Source organism: Trachinotus anak, unplaced genomic scaffold, assembly GCF_046630095.1.
Source record: "Trachinotus anak isolate AG129_WGS33_773 ecotype Australia unplaced genomic scaffold, CSIRO_AGI_Tana_v1 ptg000008l, whole genome shotgun sequence".
NCBI lineage: Eukaryota > Metazoa > Chordata > Actinopteri > Carangiformes > Carangidae > Trachinotus > Trachinotus anak.
In genome coordinates, this window is record NW_027273859.1 from 6,837,501 (window position 1) to 6,863,518 (window position 26,018).

A 26,018-nucleotide genomic window follows, 5' to 3' on the forward strand; every position below is an offset into this window, starting at 1 on the left:
GGCGGGGCTGTTATTGCAGATTCTACAGCAGAGATAGAAGGGAAATGTGATTTCACACTTTTTGTTTTTCAGAGTTGAAACAATGAGATGTTGTGTAAAACAAAAGAAAAGTTTTGGGTGCGAGATGTTTGGGTGCAAACAATGCTGTGAAACTGAAAAAACATTTAATTGGCTTATTTTGAGGAGATAATGTGAAACATGGTCAGCCTAACATACTGTCATATTTATCTATCTATCTATCTATCTATCTATCTATCTATCTATCTACCTACCTACCTACCTACCTACCTACCTACCTACCTACCTACCTTCGGCACATTCAGCCTTTATTGAATTAAACATTAAAAAGCTTTATTGGCAAGAAACAACAACAACAAAATCAGCCACACACTTTGGGAATATCAGCCGCGGGCATCATAATGTCACAGCTCATCCATAACCAGGTATATCATCATCACTGATGTGCTAAGAAAATGGAGCAAATAGTTATTCTGACATTAAATATCAACAAAGGGGGATGAGAGAGATGCCAGAGTTAATTGGGAGATGTGTATGGACAGAATAGTAATACAGCGTTTGGAGGGGAGAGCAGAGGAATGAGCTAATGCCTGGTCTACAAATGGAAGGAAGCAGAGCGTTCACAGTTCATTACCACTTCCCTTCTCTTGCTAATCAAAACGCAAAGCACTACAACGTGTCAACAAGGAAGTGTGTTCATTTTTACGGAGAATATTCAGTATAGATGTGAGTATGTTTTTGTGTGTGTGTGTGTGTGTGAGAAGGAAGGCATGGGTTTGGCCATGTTATATTAGTATACATATTTGTGTAACTGTGTGAGAGGGTGTAGACAGTATGTGGTTAGCAGCTTGTGTCTGTGTGTGCATACACGTGTGCGGCAGTGTATGGCACGTGTGTTTGCACATGTACTGTAGCTGCAATATATCTTTATCCTATTAAGTCATTCACACATTTAAATGACACTTAACCAACCACTTGAAAATTGTCCTGTCAAGCATATTGCTTTAAAGCAGACTGGTTAACTGGATAAAACTTTAAAAAGTGAAACAAAAGAAGAAAAAAACCTTTGAAATCAAGTTTTTAACCTTTTTAACATGTCCATATGATGTTTCTATGTAATACAAGAAACATCAGAAGGGAAATAAGTAGTCAACGCCATGGCTGCACATTTCCACCTTGGAAATAAAGTAAACCAATGACAGTCTCATAAAGACAGATTCAGACAACCATATATAACTTAAGGAACCAATCCTGACAATTTTGGGGGATAAGGGGAGGGCAAATAAACCCGAAACCTTGTCAGTACAGAGAGCAAGAGTTTGCACTAGCTTTTTATGTAGAAAATTCATGTTGAACAAAATATTAATTATAGCTGAGTATTTTCACATAGTTTAAAACATGTCTGGAGAGCAACTTTACGGAACTTTTAAGATAGGACTTACAATTAAACTGAGGCAAATACTTAGAAAGAAAAATGTTTTTGCAGTTGAACTATACGCTTTTCTTGTGTAGCTTCATCCTCTAGAAGAATATACAGTACAAATCTGTGCCCTGATGACACAATCAGCCTCCACTGGCTGAGAGCCTGCAGTCGTCTCACACTTCAGACAGGCAACAGGAGGAGCCCAGGGAGGCCACAACTCATTTATGCCTTTCTCTGGGCTAACTCCGGTTATTAGCTGGAATCAAATGATCCAACATGTCTTGTGCCACAGGCAGGCCCAACACAGAGAAACTCAGTGTGTGTGTGTGTGTGTGTGTGTGTGTGTGTGTGTGTGTGAGAGAGAGACATGAGAGAGAGAGGGAGAAAGGGAAAGCAAAAGAGAAAACACAGAGAAACACAACTGCAAAATTCCATTAGAGGAATCTAAAGGCATCAAGGAGAATGGATGGGCAAGGATCCACGCCTGAGAAACTGTGACACTCAAAATTAAAAGTATTTTTCAACTCAGATTGTGCCCTCAGAAGATCTTCATATAGCCCCAGTGAGATGTCAGCCTATTCCTTTTAAGATGGCGGCTGATTAATTCTAACTCACCCTATGACTGAATAATACTTGTATTGTGGTATAAACTCATTCTCTAAAGGCCTACTTATGGTTAAGTAAGACACTGCACAATATACTATTTAAATGTAATTTTTAAAGGAGTTATTTGTGAGTTTTGCTTTTGCTACACAGTTAACATTAGCATTAACAGCTATTTACTTGTCAGTCTTGTCAAAAGCTGCAGCTATCTTTGCATTTACAAGACAAGAGGTTACAATACACCCTCTGAGAAGCACTACGTCTTCAGGGCAGACTGGATGCTACAATATTAGAAATTGATGAAATGGGCAGACCATGAATGAGCTGGGGCTAGCTGCTTAGCATGCTAACTTTGGCAGAAGAAAAGAAGTGATAGAAATAGAAGCAAAACAAGAGCTAACATTGATGCTGCTTTCCACCACTGGAGACAGCTCTTGGTGAGTAAAGGAATAATGTTTGATGCTAAACTCACAAACTCTAGGCTGGTAGGTAAACTCTGTTAATGCTAACATTGGCTATGTAGCAATAGCAAAACTTAACTTTAAGGCCTCTATTTTAATCTCTCTTCACATAAAATAAAACAGTTAACCTCACCCAAAGACCTACAGAAGGAAGGAATGAAGTAGCTATTCTACAGCTCTGTGAGATCAAACATAGACACAGCAGTGCTTTGAGCTAAATGCTAATGTTAGCATGCTAACATGCTGATGCTTAGAAGGTGTAATGTTTAGCAAAAGGAATTTAATAATTTGACCTGATCATTATTTATTCACGTTACCAAAGGTTTGGTTTTGTAAGGTCTGAGGTGGACCTTGCGTAAAGTTTGTAAAAACTACAGTGTTTCAGATACACAGGCTCTACTTGGGCAGTCCAACCCAGCCAGGTAGATATAATCACTGAGTTTCAACTTAGGTTGTTGTTATTGTTGTTGTTGGCTGTTTTTGACATAGACAGTAAAGAAAACTCTTTTGGAATCATGGTTGTCTTCAGTTTATGTAGACAGAAAAAAATCTATTAAAATCAAGAAACATCCATAAGACAGGAAAAATTGAGATTTCACTTTTTAGCCATATCGCCCAACCCTAGTCTTTCACAACAGATTCCTGTCACTAGAATCAAAGCCACCTTCAGATTTGTTCCTTGTCATTTGTGCCTTTTGTTTGCACATTCTACTATGTCAGCTACTATGGTGAGGCAGCTAATATGCCCTCCAAGGTTGTTATTCCACCTCTCATCCTCTCCTTTCCCTGCTCTCTCAGGCAGTTTTGGCAGTATCCTCGGTGAGAGCTGGCCCTCATTACTCTCTGCTGAGTCTTTTGGCCTTAAGGCTGCAGTGTCTTGTCCTCCATTCCCCAGTCCTACTCTCCCTGTCATGCTGTGGGCTTCAGCCTTATCTCCCTGGTCCACAAAGCTCCTGTGGATGTGTGCTGCTATCCACTCGCAGCACGTTGTTCCCAATCATCTCCTTCCCACGTCGGTGAAGGCGGAACATTGTGCCAACTTGCCCCCACAGTTAGGACAGAAAGACAGTATGTGGTACAAAGCTGCTAAGGCTGCAAGAGGTTAGGGCAAATGGCAGTTCTCTACATGCAGCACTGATGGTGTTATTTTCATTTGACTTAGCTTCAAAAAGTCCAGTTTATCTATTTTGAGATGTTGAATATAAACTAATTATAATTATGAAATACAGGCTTCAACATGTAAATATTTGAAGTACCCTTTTACTTAGTATTACAGACTAAATGTGGGGAATTCTGCAGAAGAAAATGAACTATGACAATAAGTCTAATCATAGCAGCTGAATGTGATGTCTTTTCAGATAATAACAACTGTTATGAAATACACAAGTGCAAAGAGAGAGAAAAATACAAAGACTTAGTGCTTGAGGTTGTATACAAATAAATGGAAAACGGAGAAAATCAATTTATTGCTGTATATGAAGACTCATTTTAACAGGGAAAAGCTTGCAGCTAAGTCATATTTATGATAAACACAGTGTCACAAGTGTAATATGGACACATACAGTAAATGGACAAATATATTTTCTCACAAGTTAATCTGCATTTTGCTAGGTCATTTCCGATTTGGCATTCAGCCCTCTCAATCCAATTTATAGAGAACGTCTAGTGTCAGAGAGAAGGAGAATTTATTCCGAGCCAATAAAAAACAGCCGCTTGGTGAAAATCACCATCGGCAAGTCATTAAAAGTGGGAGAGGAGCTGGGTGTGTGGAAATGGCTCATCGGCTCCCCGGGTGCTACTCACAACAAGAGACCTGGACACGTAGTCCAAGGCCCTGATGAATTGAACCATAAAGGTGATTGGCTCAAATGAAAGTCTGTGCCTCTGAGGCAAAAACACATCCGTTTGATTTGAATACATCACTATGCTGAAAGGACAGCATGCTCAACCTGGAAGAAAATGATACATGGGCATAAACAAGAGATTTGCACAGTGGCTCAGCGTGAGTCCCAACATCAAACCTGGCTGGCAAGTGAGACAAACCAAGCCTGTGGGATACATAAGCCTTCATTACTGCACTGCTACTGGTTGTCAGGTTACGGATGCAAGGCCTCGGGTGCAATGTGTGATTTTGGAGCAGCGGCTGCCTGCTAATTACCAACCTAGGCAACACGCAGCCATTAAAAACGCAACCCTGAGTGTCTGCTGAGCTAATTTGTCTAATTACATCTTTGTAACTTATGAAAAGACCTAACATTACCCCGAAGGCTTGCTTTCGGAGAGGGAGCTGTGTAGATAGTAAATGAAAACTTTGCTGTCTTACTACAGACACACAAGTGCCTCGATAGCTGCAAGGCACCGGGAGTTTAGGAAAGATTGTGTGGGGGAGGTGGTGGAACCCCTGTTGGGCGATGCTGTAACTATTTCTATATCCCTGAGATTCCTCTCCCATGGGACAGCCACCCACATCCTGTCGACAAGCCTCTTATTTATTTTTCTCATCATTAATGTGGCGCTTTTTTTTTCTCAGAATTTATCAGCAAAACCAATATTTGGTGCCGGTTGTGAGATGCACAGGCTCCCAGTCAGTGTAATAGATTGTGACTGAGCCATCACACCGATGAGGGCCTATGGCAGCTCTCCTAACAAGCATCTCGAATAGGAGGAGGAAGGGGGAGTTGGGCGGACCCTTTGTGACATGTGTCAATTTACTGAGATTTGAAAGGTTTAAACAAAAAAAAATCTTCCAATTATAGCGATTGTGAAATGCAAATACATATCTAAATTGAGTGCTGTCTTTGGGACCAGTTTTCACTCAAAGCATCTGAGTTGCCACTTGTTCACATCTCACATATGTTGTTGAGCGAGTCAAATCACTGTGTTTGTTAGTTAATAACTCTGACATCTCAGAGATCATATCACCTCAGCTTGAATGACAGCAACGAAATGAAACACACATAAACCAGAGATGATCAGAGAAAAAGAGAATAATCGTGGCAGACTAAGTCAGAAAAAGAACAAACAGGATGATGCCATCTACCGCCTTCCTTCCGTCTTCCTCCTCTGAACAACAAGAGCGGCTGGTTGACTGTGATAGCATCTCTGAGTTTCAGCATAGCAGCTCCCAGGAGCCGGGCAACTTAGCTATTTTGGGGCCAGCTCTCCTGCCTACGTGGGATTGGACTCATCTTTTGGCCCCTGGAGTATCCCCTACTTTCCAAAGTCCCACATGACTGACCCTAATGTGGCTGAGTGCCAATGATCCACCATTATGCAGCCAAATTGACTACTGTCAAGGTGGCATAAGTAGTGGTTTCAATTATTTACCATGGAAGATAAAAATGTTTGTTGTGTTTATGTATATATGTATGTATGCCTCAAAAAGGCTTAAAGGGTTATGGTTAGATAAGATTAAAAAAGTGTTGACCTTGTTTGCTCTAGATGAATCTGAAAGGGAAAAAGTTGTAATCATACCTGAAGAATCTGTCTCAAATTTGCAATCAGATGATAAAGCAGTGCCAGTGTGGTTTGTAATCCGTCAGTGTTGACTCAACCCATTCATTTGTGGAGAGCGTGGCGCACTCAGGGCCAGCCAGAGATGTGTCAACTGAAACCTAGACACAACCTCAGAGACCCGATGAGGCCCACTATCTCTTCTAGTTTTTACTCGCCTTGCCTCAGCTCTTTCTCACCGCCTCTCTCACTCTCTTTTTTCTAATCAGGTGAGATTTTATCTGGCCCCCTCTGTCAGTAACCGCTATCGGTTGTGAAATTTCAGAAGGCAAAGCGTGTGGGAACCACAGTATCAGTTGTGCTCATCTCGCCCAGCACCTTTACAGACACGCGGGCGGTTTCTGAAAAGGCGAGAAAAGCTTCACAAAGAGCATATCGGAGGCCGGTTTAACACAAACCGACGGTGGAAATACTTTCATACCCTGTTCAGCCTCTTCTCTCTGTTTCCTCCCTTCTCTGTGCTTGTTTTCTTTGTGTAGCACTTCTGCCAGACTGTACTGGCTCATTGCAAGATCGATTTACGACATTGAGAAATAACATTTGAGGAGAGGCTTCCATTTGCGTGAATTGAGAGGTAGATGTGGAGAAAAGATGCCAGACACTATAGTCTGCTGCCTTAGAAATCCCTATCAATCAGACCATTCTTATACATGAATACAAACACCTGAACAAAAAATAGAGGTGAATGATGGCCTCTCCCTGTGGGCCCACATTATGTGCACTACAGCACCATTCAGTGCAAGTATATTCTTTCACAAGCTAAACTGATGCTCTACATTCAATATCACGATCAGAGTTAATTCTTTGCACTTACAATTGAGCTGGCTTATTGAATTTCTGATAAATACAGCACGTCATTAGAGCTCCCAGCACGGATGTACCGTAACACAAAGTAATCCCCTGGGTGCTACTGAGACGCACTCTCTCAGTGAGCAGGAAGGTAATCCAACTGAGAAGTGGGGTTGTGATCAAAAACTCTGAATCTCAGCATGAGCTGGTAAAATGTGGGTGGTGAAAGAAATGAGTGAAACTTATTAACTTGTTCAACTGCTCTATGTTTTTTTGTACAAGTGTAAAATATTCTTAAAAATATTGTTCTGTGCAGTTGGAAAATATTCTCAACAGACAAATGAATCCTGCAGAGGAGCAGTGTTGGGTGGTAGAAACATTGACTTGTATAAAAAATAACTACAGCTTTAGAACTAGCATTTAAATGACAAAACCAAAAATCTGAATTGCTTTTTTGTCATCAGATTGAAGTTGAATTAGATTCTTTTGTAAATTCTTTAAATGCACAATTTTTAATACTGCCACTAGGGGTCTCTCAATCAAAACTAACAGACCCCATGATTAAATCCAGAAAAAATACTGAATAAAGCAGCTTCATGCAAAAAATTTGTGCCTCTCCAACTTTGCCTGGCAGACACAGGCTGTCTCAGGAGGCTGTGAGCCGAGCTGCTGCTAAAGTTTGCTCAGTTTGTTTGTCTGGTAACTTCAGATTCAGATGTCCGAAAACATCCCCAATCAGTTAGAATATAAATTGTGGCCTAAACTCAACCACAAGGCTAACATATGCACAAAGGAGATATAATGCCACTGACAGGTGACCAAATGGAACAGACTGTTTATTATATATGTACATTATATAATTATAGCTTTCTCTCAGTTTTAAAATTGCTGGAAACATTGGGATAATGAAAGATCACTACTCAAAAAAACAAACTATAAAAGAATATAAAAAAACTATAAGGTCCTAGCTTTTAGACATTTAACTGTGTAAAAGTTGCATATTGTACCTTTAATTGTTCATAAACTGAATTATCTCTTGAGTGTTTATGCCTTTATTAGACAGAGAGAGGGCTGGGAACAAGGGAGAGAAAGAGATACAAAAAATCTCCAGCCAGACTCCGACACGTAACGTAGCAGCTCATGGCTGGTGTCCTAACACCTAAACCATGGAGGTGGCACATATCCTGACAACTTCAATCGTGAAGACTGTCTGACTTATTCAAAGCCCTGGAACAGTAACAATGTTTGGGTTCCTCATTCATAGGATTTTTTAGAGGTAAGGGAAGAAATTTGCAATTGGACTAGGACTTAGACTTTCAAGTAGTAATTTCTAATAGGTGATCTGTTCTTGTCCTCCTGATCCCTAGAGGTGCTGCCATCTCTTTTCTTGCCTCCTTCCAAATGCATTAGCATAGCTAGCAGTGCAGGGCCGTCGGTGGCTCCATCAGTAATGTCATGGGCACTTTAACATGATGAAGCACGCCGCGGCCCCGCTGGCATGAATAATTCACATTACCACGCACAGAGAGAGAGAGAGAGAGAGAGAGAGAGAGAGAGTGTGACTTTGCAACAATGAATTGTGGGAACAGATGTGTGATTTTTAAGGCGCACGGGTCTCTGTTTTGGGTGAGTGGGCAATTTTAATTCAATTTGATATTTCTCTTTTAAAGTGAGTCGAGACCTTGAGCTGGGCTGGGGAAAATAAATAAGGTGGGATCAGAAGAGGGAGCCGTGGTTATGGGGTGGGAGGGGAGAGGGATAGAGGTCCTCCTTGCAATCCATCACAGTGGCACTTCAATGATTGTCAAATAAGTAGTCCTGTCCAAACCCATCTTTTATCATTATGTATGAATGAATCTATCTGGGGATCGCATCATCCAGCACATGGGAGGGCTAAATCTCATATACATGATAGGGAGATGGTATTGAAATGGGATACATGATAGTAGAATGGCTTGGATGGAGAGATGGATTCACATCACTGGCTGGGAGAATGGACCACGATTTGATCTCTGTCTATTCCGTCAGTCTTGGAAATAGAAAATGTACAAGCTACTGCTTCCATTACAGTCTGCACTCTCTCTGAACTTAATGCAACACATTTTTTTGTCTACTAATATCGACAAAATAGTTCCTCAAGTGGCACTGACAAACCTCTCTCTTTGCAAAACATATTCCTATAAAAGTCTTGGTAATACTTAACATAATATTTCCATGGTTTCAATGCTTTGAGGTTTAGGCAGTTTAACACATAGTACCTCTAGGCCCTTGGCTCCATAGCTGATGTGAGAACTTTAACGTAAATAATTCAGCAAAGGTGGGTGAGAACTCTTGGCATGGGATTAAGGAGGCTGTGCCTGCAAAAGCTGCTCTCAATCCATTTCTTAAGTGTCACGGGGCCTTCTAAGAGGCAAAACAAACCCACCTTAATCTCTGCTAATCATACTTAAGCATGAATGTTTCATGTAGAAATGCCTGGTTACAATTTAGAGGCTTTTTCCTCATTCCTGGGGTAACCCTGCTACAATCCAGAAATCCTATTGGCCACAACAAAGACAAAATGTGATGTAGAGACATCAGATGTGGTGTGGTGCGCACAGCATGTATGTAGGAGGAGGAAGAATCCCACATTACAGACACCATGTTTGTTGACTACATGAAACACTGCAGATAATGAATTCAGGCTGCCAAATTTCAAGATGTGCCAAAAGATAAAGCTGTTATAAACAGGGAAAAAAACCCCAACAACGATAACATCAGTGATTGGTTGTGATTAACATCAGCCTTCTTACTTGTGTCTCAGAAATTCAAATTACAAGCCTGATGTAGGCAATGCCAGGGACCAACCTAATATTATTATCATTCGAGACGGAGCATAACCCAACGGCGGGATGATTACATTTGACTTGCAATGATTTCCCCCCTCTGCATGAGAAAACAACAGCTTGGAAAAACTAATAGACATATTCCCCAAAGTAGCTTTGTTGCTCCTGCCTTGCTTTAAATAAATCTCATCACTGCAGTGAAAAATGTTTTGATTTCTCCCGCATTTAGAAAGCGGAGATAAAAGTCCAACCCATCTGTCCCTCAACTTTGCAGGGTGCAGTACTGCGGAGGGAAGGATTTATGACACACAGCACGGTAAAGTGCATCTGCATCCACCACACTGCTCCCACTCGCATCATTATCCTCATCGCCTATCACTTCCCCAGCTGAGCCCCCTTTTGGAAACAGAGGCTGACACATCGATGGCGGATAAACACCTTTAAAAGGATCTGACGCCCCGTAATGGAAGAAAAAACACTTCCGTATTGTTCAGGACCCCTGGTGCTGTGCTGGGCTTATGGAAGAGTAAGCCATTGTCTGGTGTCACCTAATTGGATCAAGTTTGTGTGGAGAACAGATGTGTATGGCTGGCTGAGGTAAACAGTGGACCAGAAGATGCCAGGGCTGAAATTACTTTGAAAATCGTTTCTGCCTCTGCACAACGAGTGAGGATAGCAGAGAAAAATACAGTATAAAAGAACATTTGTGGCACAGTCTGAAACGTAATAAACACTTTCCCTTTGGTGTAGATTCAAAAAGGTCCCTATTTTCTTTTGTTCATCCATGGGCCCAGCCATACATCTGTGTGGAAGGGAATGTGTGGTACACAGATATTCAGAACGAGGCTGAGGCAATTAGCATGGCAGTGCTCATAGCACAAGTGATGATCCTTGGCAAAGGACAAATTATACCTTGGAAACCAACTATTGCTGATCTAATTAAGAGCTGGCAAAAGGTGTCACCAGGGTCTGACAGATTTCAGCCCTGAGTCTTCTCTGCCTGCAGTGAGCTGCCGCAAAAGTGAGAAACATCGGCATGAACAAAGAGAGATGAAGAGAGACAAGGAAGCACTATTTCCAATCAAGCATCTGCCTCCCCTCCGACACAGCTCGATTTAACCTTGAAGAGTAATGAGATCTGACTTGCTTAAATGTTAGCATTCTTAAATCATCAGGAAGTGCCTCCAAGGAGCCGATAATCACTGTGCCAAATTGCTGCGCTCGCTAATTTCATTTCTCCCTAGCATTTGCTTGCAGTTAGTGTCGATTATTCAAGAACAGGCATTTAATGCTGCCAGGTCCCAGGGGTGTTACATTAAAATGTAATAACTTGCAACATAAATGAAAACAAAAACCATTACTTTCTTCCCCCCACAACTTTCATCCCTCCTCCCTTTTCCTCTGCCACCTCTCTCCCTTCCTCTCTCCTCAATCTCTCTCCACTCCCTCTCTCCATGGTGGGAGTTCGAATCTAATTCTCAGCCCATCTGGCAGGCGTAATGAAGGCGGGCCGGGCTTGCGGTGCCCTGCTGCCATGGCTCGGCAGAGCAGGAGGCTAGCTGGCAGATTGGGCCAGGATGAGTGGAGGGGAGTCGGGGAACCTGCTGAGTGAGTAAGCCAGCCCAGTTAATCTCCCATGTGCCCTGATGTGATCGGGGCCAAGGCCAACCACACACTGAGGGCACAGTGGATGGGGTCTGCAGTGTGGATGGTTGTGGGCAGAAGACTGGAGGGTGAGTCTGGCACTCATTTACATTTCCTGGCATTTAGCTGACTCTTCTATCCAAAGTGACTTTCAATGAGTGAAACAGTAAAATCGTATTCATGTTGAAGACCACCAAAAACATGAACATCCATCAGTCAGTGAGAGGGTCACATCTACAACATAACTCTAAACGAGCCTGTATTGGGTTCAAGGGATGTTTTGTATTGTGAACCAACTCAGCAGCAATAAGGGACATAAAGGAGAGAATCACATGAAACAGCTGCATGTAGATGTGACACAGAAAAGATCTATTTTATGTATTTCTAATTACCACTTTCATCCACTGCGTAAGATTTCAGCAGTGGTACAGAGAGTGTTAATAACATCTTCAAAAACAGGGTACAGGCCCAACTTGGGCCAACATATGTCAGAGGATACAAACTGTCAAACAGGTACATTCAACCCCAACAGGTGCAGCCTCCCAGGAAACAAAAGACAAATAGTGTCTTAGCACCATCTGGCACAGACAGAAGTGCATGAGGATTTAAATATGGTCAAACATGGCAAATAACGACTGTGAGGTAGGGCTGCACAACATATTTAAAGGTATAGTGGATTAACACAAAGATGTGTACCTTCATGTTCTAACATTCAGAGATGCAAAAAACACTGCAACTTGGAAATGTGTTTCTTACGTAAATGTACTTGATATACAACCTAATTTCTTTATTTCAGTTTTACTTTCACTTTGCAGTAAAATAAAATTGTGATATATTTCCACTGTATCTCCCAGGACTGCTGAAACCTCACTCTGCAAGCCAGGAGGCTTGGCAAGGGGAACAGCAACTGGGACAGCGCCACTGCTAGACACTGGAAACCCCATGCAATTATGATTAAGCTTCTCTATCTAAACACAAACTCCTCTCCAATCGCTGCGATCTGCCTGCCGTGTGTGAAAGCACGTAGGGGGGAAGTGGCAAGGCAGCCAAAGGCCCTGGTGAGAGACCTGCAGTTGCAAACACTGGTCTATGTATGCATATATGTGTGTGTGTGTGTGTGTGTGTGTGTGTGTGTGTGTGTGTGTGTGTGTGTGTGTGTGTGTGTGTTTGTTTGTGTATGACCTTAAGAGGGTTGTTTTTTTGTTTTGCTTTTTTTTTTTTACTCGTAATCTAGTCAGTGATGCTAGTTGAGCACATTACAGGAAACCACTACCTGCTATGTGCCCAAAAGACAAAACCACAGCACAGGCAACACAGAGGCACAGCAGCTCAGCTCAAAGTGAAGGCTTTCAGTGACGGCGAGGTGTGGGAGAGAAAGAGAAAGAACAAAAATCAGATAGGCGGACAGAAAAAAACTCATAGCAGGAAGCTAGGCTGACAAAAACAGCAGGCTTCCCAAAGCTGTGCACCGGCCTCTGGAGAAACCACAACACTGTCATTAACAGTTACTCTCCTCATAAACACACCAGCATCAGCTGGAGGTATAATTGCCCCTGCTTCTCCTGTAATCTTATACCTTACCTGCTGTTACTGTCAGACACCTTCTCCACTGAGAGAGACGGAGAGACAGCGAGAGAGATAGAGAGAGAGATGGGGGGAGGAGGAGGGGTTGTGGTGCATATGTGTGTGTGGTGAAGTTGGAGGCAGGGTAGGTGTTGCTTGTGTACTGTCAGATACAAGGTAAGGAAAGTGAAAAGAGGTGCGTAGAGAGAGAAAGGAAAAGGAGAAAACATATGCCAGAAAATCAAATGAGTATGCGTTGCTCACTGAAATCCCAAGAGCCTGGCTCAGGGGCTCCGATGGAGGGAAATCGTGTTCTTTTCGTTGAGTGATTAGAAGACGAGTGGCAGAACATGACCTACTTAGTATAACTTTTTTGTACAGGTTTCCGAAAAGGTACTCATACGGGTAGAGTTAGAGAAGTGGGTAGGGGCTTTAACCCTAATAGATTCATAGAAACATTAAAGATAGTGAGAATAATTGCTAGGGGGTGTTTGTGAATATGGATTAAAGTCTCTTCATCTCATGACCTCTCAAACTCAAACAAGGGCTTGCAGTCATCCTCTGTGCTCTGGCTTTGCAGCCAAAAAGCAAAGATGGATGCGTTTGATCCTACAGATATGCAAGGTTAAAATGCAAAACAAAAAATGAATTAAACATCATCTGACACCCTCTAAAGGCTACAAGAGGAGGTTTTAGTACATTTAAAATTAGCCCAGAAAGGGTGGTGGGAGGTGTGAATTTTGAAAGAGCTGGAAAAGAGAAAAGAGAAAAAGGATGACAAACCTGCTTCCTCAAAATCTGTGACTGAAAATTCCAAAGCATTGTGTCGTTTCTCTGCCCTATTACAATCCCACTCTGGAAATCCACAGAGGCCATAAAAAAGGAACATTTTAGCTCTGCTGTAGAAATGGGCCTGCCTCTGGCTCTTCTTAATTTCAGGCTTTGTTTGTGCGGCGTCGGGGAGCTCTTGTGGGTTTGCGGGAGACCCGCAGGCCTTTTGTCTCATCAGTAGAGGTAGTTTCTGCTTGGCGCCTGCAGCAATCTGTCGGCGTACGCCTTTTATTCTACCTCTCCATGCGAGATTTGGCCACAGGTCGCAGATTACAGGTAACACAGCCATCACAGGAACACCGCTGTTTGTTTAACCTCCAACAACCGAGGCAGCATCGGATCGTCATATCAGCCAGAGAAAGAGAGGAGTGAAGAACAACCAACACTTGTGTTGGGAAATGAAAAGTCTCTTCTTTTCATTACGTTCTGCCCAAACTAAAATGGCTTCCTCTGGATTCCTTGGGGGACACCGGCAATGCTGCAATGCCTGCTTCTTTAAATGACACAGACTAATATTACACTTGTGGTGCTGAATTAATAAGCTGCAGCATGATAAATCTCTATGATTTATTATGTTCCCTCCAGTGTATAATCAAGTTGAATAAGTGAGGGAGAGAGAGTCAAACAGAGGGAGATTGGAAGAGACAGAGACATAGCTGGGTCTGAATTGAGACACAGCAGACGAGGCCCTTCCTCTGCACAGCTGAATGGACAGGCTTACATAGCTTTGAATGAGAAGTGTGAAACAGTCAGCCATCGAAATCAGTGGGTGTTGTGTTTAGCAGAAGGAAGGAGATTAAAATACCAAAAAGTTCAATGAGCAGCGTGCCGTGAAATATGACATATGGAACTGCCAAAACAGATCTAGCAGACGTTCTGTCCCTCCATAACTGTCTATTTCTTTTCGAAGCTTGAATTCCCCATAAGGACGGTTTATGAGACTATCACACCTCTATGGAAGTCTCATCCCACAATCCACAGGAGGCTTTCTCTCCCTCCTGCCTGCTTCTGGTGGGCTGCCATCATATTCATTCCCCGTTCCCAGATAGATGTTTGTAATTGGAGCTCTAATTTATGATCGGGCCTTGGTGCGGGATAATGATATGGAGCATTGTAATTTGCTGATGCAAATTGTACGTTATAATGGGTAGCCATAAAAGCCCCAGCAACATCTCGGAGACTTGCCAAACACCCTGAGCGTTCATTACAGCCCTCATTAAAACATCCACGTCGGCACTGGGAGCTCTTACAAATGGAAGGAGCATGTAATTGCTGCTTGATTGTGGTATATGTAACATATGATAAAGTGGAATTACCACTTTATTTGTCTACAGTGTCCGTGAAACTTAATGGGGAGAAAGCCTCCAGTAAACAAATCCTCAGAGCATGGTTTGATTGTTACATTATAGGGCTATTTGTTTAAAGTGGGGCAAATGTGAGTTAGGGGACAGTGCATCCAGGACAAACTAAGAGTGATGATAATCAAGGCTGGGCTTAGGGGGATAAAACTAATGCTTTTACCCATGAGAGCCTGTGTTTCATTTGGACTAACTCCAGCATGGGTGATAGCATAGAGCTTCATCTGGGAATACATTAAGTGGATTTAATATAAGAAAAGATCAGTATTGTTCTTTTTCATTACCAGGCACCAAAGTCGTCACCATACATTTGCTTTAAGGGTGGTGGAACTAGATTGAAAATGGTTAGAATGAACCTTTGGAGTCACCTCTGGTGAAAAAATATTTTGTACTAATGCCAATTTGGGCCTTTGGGGTATAGCTTCTAGGTATTTCCAATCGTTGATCTCAATTCAGTCCTAATGAACAGAGTATGTGGAATGCGGTGAAGCTGAACGCCCCAGCTTTTATGCAGCCTTAAGAGCAAAGCCAAGTGGCAAAAGCAATTAAGAGTTCATTTAGAACAACTGAACTATGCTGGGGCTGGTATTCTGAGGCCCGGTCAACACTAATTCACAGTGTCGCCTTTTTATTCAAATGACCTCTCCCAGAGTTCCCTTTTTGTTGGTGCTGTTCAAATGCATCTCCATTAGAACAAAACCCGAGCTGCATTGCTGAAAATGAAGTTTGCCTCCTCAACTCTGAGTGATAGCAGGCCTCTACCACCAGAGCTGTGTGTGCTCAGCCACTGGAAAAGGATTTTCAACCATGCCATTCAGCCAGGGCCCCCGAAGCCTGCAGCCTTTATCTGCAGACTCGTTGATTGATGTGTTGTGGGCCCTGCTGTGGTTAACAGCAATTTTTATCTGTTGCTAGCGGCAACAGCCCAAGTCCCTGGTGCGCAGAGAGCAGCAGGGCCGAGGATCTGAAGCTGGACCGCACACGGGGATAAACAAATAGGTTTTTCAAGGCGGACAGCCCTCATAGAGAGCCCCCTGACAGGCAGTGGCCCACCCCAAGGCCAGGACAATGTCAGGGCCCCAGCCCACTCCTGCTGGGCTTGTGGTTTCCTTCACTAATTTTCACCATGTGCAGAGCTGGTGGTATAGAGACACCTGCACACCCCAGTGTAAAGTAAGCAGAGCAAAAGAGACAGACAAAGGCAGACAGAGTGATATAGAGAGTCACAGAAATGTTCACAAAGATGCAGTTAAAAGATATCATGTACTGTAGGGGAAGAAGCCATGGTTTTCTGTTAAGAGTATAAGGATATAATTTACGCTCAATTTCTTTCAATTGCTGTGTTTAGCATTTAATCCAGTGAATCTGTCATTTTGTTAAATAAAGCGTGAAGCTTTTAATGGCTTCTATTGTAATTAAGTGACATAATCCTTGTATTCGATAAAGATCTTGTAAAAAGCCTCATCACTCAGACAGGGAAGTCTATTTGCCACAATGTGGAGGTCGTGAATGCCAAATCAATTAAAACAAGGCTGTTTAAGAATGCACAAATGACTCTGAGACAGCTCTGTTTAGAGTGTAGACTCATTTAGCGTTAAATATGATTATGACAACCCGAGCAGGGGAAATGAAGTATGGGTGTGTCTGAGAGCTCTGAGCACTCTCGCTCAACCCAAACAATGTGGCTAAGGTTTTACTCCCTGACGTCGCAGACATAAACCCTCCCAAAACAGACTAGTCAGATTATACTGCCACACACAAAGCTCTGTGCTTTTATCTTGTGTGAAGACATCAGCTGTACCGTGGCCTTGGGTGGTTTCAAAGATGTGGAGTGGGAGACTGAGGCTCAATCACTTCATCTGAAAGGAAAGGGAGGTGTGTTGTCTTTTTCGCTCAGCTGAAACGTTTCCTCCTCTATAACATATATCCAGCCCAGGGGTAGTGACAGAGTGGGCAGAGAGTTGCAGTGAGATTTTTTGACATTTTCCGCATCTCTTGCAGCCTGTATCTCCCAGGCGCAGAGGGGGATGTTGGGTTCTTTATCAAGAAGCCCCTGAGAGGATGATAAATCGCCAGAGCCTGGGCCCATCTCTGCTGGAACAACAAGCAGGTAGCAGCGCAGGAAACAAGGCACAGATATTGTCTCCCAAACATAGCTGAGGCTATAATGAAGCCTGCACAAAGCAGACAGGAGAGAGTCTGCCTGATAAACAATTCCATACGCAGTCTTCCACAGAGAGCGAGATAGTGAGTCTCAGTACTGCTGCTACGTATCGCTGCTGGACTCAGCGGTCAAGAGATTAGCCCTCGCCCCCGAATGGAAGATGAAGGGTTGGTGGGGGGCAGGCGGGTGGAAGTGTTTTCACATCTAGCAATGTCATCAACTGAATAAACACACAATGTTTGGAAGAATATAAATTAGTTCATAGTTAGCCCTCCAACTGAAATTAGTTTTCTGAGCGAATGGATATTGGCATTGTATTAAAATCTGTCCTGCCTGTTGTGATCTGTTGTGACGGTAATAAAATTAAATTAGTCTGATATCAGTCATTGCTTACAACCTGGTGTGAAGCAGTTCATTGATATTTACTGAGGAACTGATCAACATTACATCAGTTGTTTAATGGATGACTATAAACTGGATTAATTCTATGTTCACATGTTGCTTGTGGTCACCTTAGCAAAAATGTATATAATATAATAATATTTTTAGCTCATTTGCAAATGCCTGTCAGACAAATTCACTTGACAGCTTTGTAACTGTCACTTTGAGATGAAATATTAGTTAGCTGTTAATTTTTTTTTAGATATCTGTTAGTTTTGTGGTTTAACAAACAATCAAGTCTAGAAAACGAAATGGGTAAAGAAAGGATAGCCTGATGAGGAGGTAAGTGACTAATGTTTATAGTATGTGCAGGATTTGTAGTGTAGATCCACTCCTTGAAGGAACTAAACCAGCAGACAATGTGTTCTGTATGCAACAGCCAAACATTTTAACACAGTATAAAGGTATTTGCTGTGTCCATAACACTCTGGGGGCTCCAATTTCCTTTTTTCATGAGTTTGGCACTAAAGCTCAGAAACATCTCTATATAGTTGTGTAAACCATTCAAATGAGGCCGTTCAAGCCTGGCAGGCAGCATAAGAAGGGAGACATATGGGGGCATAAACAAGATGAGGCTTTATCTCCCATAGAAGTAGAAAACAAACTGTCAGTAGAGATTGCCTTTTTTACCTCTTAGCACCTTGTGACAGATAACCAGCCTCTATTCACCAGCGTGATTTTCTGATTGTTTGTGGAGAGGAGATCAGCACCAGAGGCCGACCAGCAGATAGCTCTGTCTGTGCTACTGGTGGCCGGTGGCGCTGAGTGCGCCTCTGTGTCCGCCTCGTTGACCCTCCCACACCCCCTCCCCACCTTACAACCACCCACATGCATAGCCTCTCTCTTCCTCTTCCTCTACTTTCTGCAGCCTTTGGCCTTTTCCTTGTCCTGTTCCTCTCCCCATACCCACTCAGCCTCTGCCTGGCAGCTCCCTGGAGCCCCAGGGCCCCCCGGCCCCACACCCCATATCCCCCTTTGAAACCATCATACTGTAAAGCCTGAAGCACTTACAGATAAGGAGACCCCAGAAATCAAGCAGGCTTGGCAGCAGAGCAGATTGAGAGTCAGAGCTCAGCACCCAGGAGGTGCCCGAAGGCTATAAACTCTGCAGATAGCACCATCGGATAGCCAGAGAGGGAGCCAGACAACGTGAAACTTCCTGCCCTCGTTACAGGACTTGCCTTTGCTTACACAATGCCCCTGCCCCCACACCACCACCGCCACAGAGCCCCCCGCTTCCATTTCTGCCCTCTCTCTCTTTGACTCCCTCCTTCCTCTTTTCAGATAAAGAGAAGGCCTTGTTCCCTGCCGACTCAAACTGACAGCTCGAGCCAAAGGGCTCCACAAGCTTTTTTGGAAGGTCTTGTTTGTTTTCATCCATCTGTGAGTATGTGGCCGCTGGGGAATAGGAATGTGACATGTTCTATTAAAACAAAATAATAATAATAAAAAAAAAAGATTGCACACAGATCAATGCCTTTTGAAGTTAAGCTTTATTCAGTGCTTTAACTACAGTCCTTTGAGGCAGATTAACAATGACAAACCATTTATAGTTGTTTTGTTTGTCGGGATGATTGCTTCCAAGCTGCAATAAGAACTGCCATATGCCACTCATCAGCTAAAAGTAGCACACTTTAAAGAATGTTCCTCTTATGAGTTCCCCTTTAAGCAAAGGACATAAAGGACGACTGCTGTCTCTATTACCCAGAGACTAGACACATCATTGAAACAATGGGAGGGGAAGAGCACAAATTTAGGGTTCGAAAACGCACTGGGCCAAGGCAACAGATGCTTTTACGGGATAAAAATAGTCCTGCTCTAACAATCTGTGAGCTAGTCTATGTTTGAAAGGCTTGGGCTGATGTTTTCCAAGGCGTCACTAAATATTCCTCTTGGGCACATTTACCTTGAACAACACTCTACATGTTCTATGATAAAGACCATCTCACTTACTTCTGCTAAGGCACAGTCAGTTCCAGCAAAGCATAAGATATGTTTAACAGTTATGGATCTTCCTGAAGGTGTAGATGTACATGCATTTCTCTGGTGGTGAGAAATTGTATTTATTGCATAAATGCGGGGGCTTTTAAAAGGCTTTTAGGCATATCGTCTGATATGTGAGCAAAAGGATCCTCCACTGACAGTCACTGGAGGAAGACATAAAATTCTGACAGCCAAATTGCAGCACCGTCGAATGGTGCTGATCGATGCCAATAAAACGAGGCTCCTTTCGCCAAGGTAGCGCAGGACACCTTCCCGCAATTTAATCAGTCAGTCAGCCAGAATTAATGTTCCTAATATCATGATTTCTCCATTACTCTATTTAACATAATTAAAATGTCGAGCGCCAGGGCCATAAAGCGGGTCGTTGGAGATTGTAATTCTGCCGTAAAGCTATGAAGCATGAAAATGTCACTTACCGAGTAGCCGCGGCCTGACAGCGAGTGAGTGGAACTCTGTAGGGAGAGAAAGGAGAACAGGGATGACCTTTAAGGAGCATTTCACTTGCTGACACAGACATGATGAAGCAGTGCCGCTTTAATATCAATATTCACGTTAACCTTTTACCCGCCCTGCCATGTAACTCCTGCCCACCACACATCACTCCAATACATTCTGGCTTCCACCACTGGGGGTAGCTGAGCCACACCTGCTCTAAAAACAATCACTCATGTCCTGCTGACAGGCTTAATTTGAGCTGTCATGAAAATAAACAGAGGAAAACCTTAATTATTTGGTAAAATAAGAATGACAATAGTACACAATAGTCATTCTAAAGTTGTGTAAATGATTTTGAAGCACAGTAACACAGAACTGTACATGCTTTACTTAAAGGGACTATTTAAGTTTTCTCTGCAACTGAATGTAGTTTCTTGTCAGGTGGTGGTGATTGTTGCTTGACAACAGTTTCAGTCATCATTGTCTTTATAATACAGGAGGTTATAATACGCCCTCTGAGTGACGCTACATCTTCAAGGCAGATTGGAGGCCACAGAGCTGCTATCTGAAAGTGAGCAGATAGGCCAGGGCTAGCTGGTTAGCATGCTAACTTCCATAGAAGAAAAGATGTGATAGAGACAAGAGTTAACATTGGTGCCACTGGGTGCAGCTCTAGGTGATTAAAGGAATGAAGTTTGATGCTTAACTCACAGTGTTTCTTTTAGACTGACAAGTAAACAGCTGTTAATGCTAATGTAGCAAGAGCAAAACCTACAAAATGGCTTCTTTAGGAAATGATTCTGAGATTCGGGATACCTGACCTAGGATATTTTGTAAGGGCAACAATTTGGTTAATAACATGTTTTTAATCTTTGCCTGTTGACATTTTGTAGCCAAGATAATTGCTTCTGATGGTTTCATAATATAAATGATGAAGGTCAAGGTTATGTGTCACAATCTATTTGTTTTACTTCACATCTATTTGTTTTACTTCACTTCCTTCTTCAGGAGTGCCAGGGATGAATTCATCAGTTGCATCAGTAGATAAAATGATAAACCACACCCTGATGCAGAAAAAAACAGTACTGAGTAAAAGTAGCATCAACAGGGGTTTTAAGGTAACTGGGCAGATATTTCAGCATATGGTATATATGTATAGTGCATATAAAAAGCAGACATAATTTCCAAAATGCTTTATATTCTTTACAGACAAAAAGACATTTGTCATCTTCATAATTACATTTACTCTAAAAGACAATTTTAGAAAGACACACTTTAGAAATGCAATTTTTCTATCTATACTTACACCGTCACTAATTAAATGCTGTTTTTTAATTTTGTCATTATTTCATAGGATTTGTTATTCAAAATGGTGTTTGTCACATTTCAGAACCAAACCTAACATTTTTCATTATGTTATATCAGCTCTGTTTGTACTCAGGATGGATATCTCTTCATGCAGGAGGTGTTTTGGGCCATCAAACTCCAGTTTTTTCTAATGCAGTCCTCTAAGTGCTGAACAAGAGCAGGGTGGAGACAGAAAAGGCTGGGTTTTGTTCTGTTCTCTGGCTCTGTCTCTGTCTGTCAGCGCCCAGCACGAATACCAATCTCTAAATCCCTCCCTCCACTTCCACTTTTCACTGCTTTTATTCCTCTGTCTAGATTGGCAATCTCTCCCCCCCTGGTCTCTGGAGGGGACTTTTCTGCTAGACCAATTTCATCCATAGGTCCACCTTCAATCCAAATGACCTCCCCCACAACTTCACCACCACTGCCTCCCTTGTTTTGCACCCTCCCAATGCCCCTCATCCATTCTCCCACACCTGCTCTAGGCCTCAGCCCTCATCAACGCCTGTGTGCCCCTCTGATTTGCAGGACGGCTCCTGTGGTGACGATTAGGGAGGAGCCCTGCTGCGAACCGGAAAGCAGTCTCTGCGGGAATCAAAAGGCTATTCCCACTCTGCTCAACCCCTCTGCTCCCCTCACTACCACAACCAGAGAGGAAGCCAGAGGAGTGGGAAGGAAGAACTGCACAGAAGGCAAAATCTGTGGATACAAGAGGGCCAAAAGTGTGCTCCAGTGAGAATGTGGTCTGTTGCCTGTGTGTGCATGTTGTGAGTGCACTTAAATATGTGTGTATATACATGTCTTTGTGTGTGTGTGTGTGTGAGTGCGTATGTGCATAGGTGGTGGGAGGCCAAGGCCATTTGGAATTAGCCTTACTATGTAGAGTTCATTCAACTTGCAGCATTGTGCGTAGAAAGAGAGGCTTATTTAAATGATAATGAGGGACAATCCATTGGATTTAGTGCCGGTGAAGGGAGGAAAAGAGGGGAGGGAAAGGGGGGATCCATTAAAACGCCAGCGGTTCATAAGCCATAGGGTCGGCATACAGCTAAACACTCTCTCTTAAAAGCCATTATACATGGCTCTCAATGGATTTCTGCAGCGCTTAGGACTTCAAAAGGATTTAAGAACCCGCCCCAGAGAGGGAGTGTGGGGGAGGGAGGACGAGTGTGTGTGTGTGTGTGTGTGTGTGTGTGTGTGTGTGTGTGTGTGTGTGTGTGTGTGTGTGTGTGTGTGTGTGTGTGTGGTGATGGTTCTGGTGGTTGGTGGTGAGAGGGAGGGTGCGTATGCTGGCGGCATTTAAGGGTTAACTAAACAGCCCCAGAGAAGAGAAATGTTGCTAAATCCACCCCCTAATCCTCTCCCCATTTCCATGCTCCCTCCTCCACTCATAAAAAAAAAAGAAAGAAAGAAAGAAAAAAGAAAAACATGGCGACAAGAGGGGAGGGTCCAGTCCATCTTCTCTCAACCCAGACTATTGGTTTTTGTCATTGCATGAAGGCCAAGAAGCAGGCCAATCAGAGCTCATTGGAGCATGATGAGGAGAGAACGTGAATGTGTATGCCCTCTGTGGCAGGAAGAGCAGGTAGGTGGGTGGGTTTGGGTGCATGTGGGTGTGTGTGGGTGGATACAGGAGGGTGTTAGAGACCATGACAGCACCACAACTGCCACCCTCTCCTCTGCAGGACACAAATGCATTGGAACCCACCCCCTCCACCACCTCACATTTCCCTAATCCCTGTGTGGCTTAGTGCCGGGGCCCCGCTGCACCGCAGGCACAATTACCTAGTCAAAATAAACAGATAAAGACCCAACCATGGCAATGAACAAACAGCATCCCCTGCATTTTTTTTTTACCCCCTGCTTCCAAATTGATGCATGACTGTTTTTACAGGCGGGCAGGCGGGCGCGTCCGCATGTCGCATTTGTCTCTATTTCCTTTGGCGGTAAGACAAGAGAAATCCATTTTACTCATTGCAGACGCGGCATCATTAGTTAAGAGCTCTTAAAGCTGGGAAGCCACTTTGATGTGGTGGAGCGTATTTTACGAAAATTAGCAGTGCTCTCAGTGCGGTGGCGGAGATTTCATGGAGCTGAAAAAATAAGAAATATAGGGGAGACAATGACACGGTGTGGTGAGGAACCTCGCTGTGTGTGTGTTGTGTCCAGGCCTTCGCTGGGTGAAATACAGCAGCCAGCAGAGAGGGGGACAGACACACAGACAGACAGAGAAAGGTAAAGACAGGCAGGGGAAGAGAGATGGATAGATATGGATTGCGTGGCTACAGCGATCAGCGTCTGTGCACCCATTTATTTGGCAGCAGATTAGAGAGACATGCCACATCTAACACCATCGCCGATTACAGCGTGCAATTTTCATCAGTGCCCCCCCCTCCCCCCCGCACCACCACCACTGCCAGAACCACCACCTCCACCACTTCCACCCCCCTCATCTGCACCCCCCCTTCTTCTCTGTGCTTGTCGTATATCCCTGTCAGAGCTGTCAACTGGCGTCGGTCTTTTATCTGACAAGCCCGCCTCTTCCTCCTGACTTTTTCATTAAAAGACAGCCTTTTACACAAATTCAAGAGAAATGGTGCGAGGGGAAGAGGGGGGACAGAGCACGAGAGAAACAGAGCAGTGAGGCTTTGAAAAAAAGAGGATGAAGATAGAAAAAATTAGGCCGGGTGATTTTTCTTTTTTTTTCATCAAGCTGGATTTTCAATTGGAAGGCTGAATAGCTTAAAACAATGTATTTAATAAGTTCATTAAAATCGTTTTCTTTCCATCATTTACCCCTGCTGGAAAAGGAAGCTGCATATTTTCCTTCCTCTACTTTTTCTCTCTCTCCTTCTCTTCTCCTGTTTTCGTCAGCTAAATGAACAGTCTGATTGAATTTGGTTAGGTTTGGGAGGCCTGCTTGACAGGCATTAGTTAGGAAGCATATTTCTGCATTCATTTAAAATGAGCCGCTTGGGATTTTGCATAAATTCTCATTACTTCCTCTGTATCTAAATTGCATTATTTCATCCCCTATGCTGAACCAGTGCCTTGCCTCCATTTTCCTTTGCCATCTACTCATCCTCTAAATGGGCTGGCATATGGATGCCGGTGCAGCAATAATTGGAACAGTTTCTTTAACTCATTCCAGTCTGAGGTCAGCAAGGTCAGCCCACACCTGGCTGAGCTGCATTAGGTCATGTCTACATTTAACTGCACCATGCTTTAAATAATGCCAGGCCAACAAGGTGATGCTCATTTCCTGTCTATGTGCTGCCAGTCTTTTCCCCAACGCACTTGGCATTTATGAGGTGAGAGCTGCAAACAGCAGGAGCTACTGCACCAGCTGCCCTCTGATCTCAGCCTCAATGCTGCTGTCGTCCACCAGCTTTCTGTATCCCATTTCAGGAGTCCCCTGCCTTGGCCTGTGAAAGTGGATAGTCTTGCTCTCTGTAGGAGGTCTGAGAAGAGGGGAAAGGTCTTGTCCAAGGTCTCACCTCGCTGAGCTGATCCTTGGAGTTGCTCCTGTGCGCTCGGCTGAGCTCCTGCACCGTCTCGTCCTCGCTGACTTTGACCGGACGTAACGCCAAAGGTTTGATCTTCAGAGGACACAAGAAAAGAGGAGCGGTTCTCATAATCATATACTTGCCTCATGAACCAAACACTATGTTCAGAACATTTGGGAGGAATAAATTAGATACCAAAGGTTTCTCTGATATAACTGTAACACTGTAAAACTGTAAAAGTTGTTACTTTTATAAAATGGCATGGAGAAAGATTTAAATTGTTACATATCAATTATATATCAATATATATATGTCAACTGACCATGTCAGTGTTGTTTTACCAGTTTAAAACGAATGACATTACTGTAAACTAATTCCAAAGCAAACCATTAGTGTTATTTTTTCTCTTACTACTCTTAGTTTTGTTTTTGAGTCTTTCATTTTTCTCATTTTGTCATTTTTCAAAACCATCTTGCTCAGAGTTAAATGGATTTCTCATAACTGCGCACATGATGCATTCAGGTGCTATATCTACTCAGAAGTTACCAAATACAGATGGGGGACAAATTAAAGGAAACAGGATGACAATAATCCCATCCATGGGGCATGAGGGGTCACAGCTTTGATGGGTATTAAAATGATGTGAATCCTATGCTATAGCCTATATGGTCACCAGATCTCAACACAGTTGGACTAATGTGTTAGACTGTGCTCTCCACCTCCATCACCTAAACATCAAATGCGGGAATATCTTTTGGAAGAATGGTGTTTATTCCCCAGTAGAGTTCAGACATTTGGAGAATTAATACATATTCATGGTGGCCCAACACCTTGCTAAGACACTAAGAAGCTCTTGTAATTTTTTGGCAAAATTACAAGAGCTTGAAACCTGACACAGCCAATCAGAACCAGAGCTATCCATCAGTTGGACAGCGATGATTCAAGTGGGGGCACAAATTAAAGTTCCATCTTATTTCCTGTCACTCACTGGGATCTAACCGAACCGACGCCACAAGTTAGGCAGCTATGCATATGAATACAGCATAACTACAATGGCTTCAAGTGACTTTCAATGGGCCATTGTCCTTATATT

General features: G+C 43.1%; 1 protein-coding gene across 11 annotated transcripts in view; it reads right to left on the minus strand.

Annotated features, from left to right (window-relative positions):
• Nucleotides 1–26,018, minus strand: part of fbrsl1 (fibrosin-like 1) — a 286,998-nt gene that overhangs the window by 128,786 nt on the left and 132,194 nt on the right. For 9 of the 11 annotated variants that reach the window (XM_071482137.1, XM_071482141.1, XM_071482140.1 and 6 more), the window contains 2 exons: nt 24,917–25,018; nt 20,054–20,089 (listed from right to left, as the gene is read on the minus strand). In XM_071482137.1, coding sequence (XP_071338238.1) covers nt 20,054–20,089; nt 24,917–25,018 — 138 coding nt within the window. The remainder of the gene's footprint in view (nt 1–20,053; nt 20,090–24,916; nt 25,019–26,018) is intronic. The other 2 variants (XM_071482145.1, XM_071482146.1) reach the window with 1 other exon arrangement.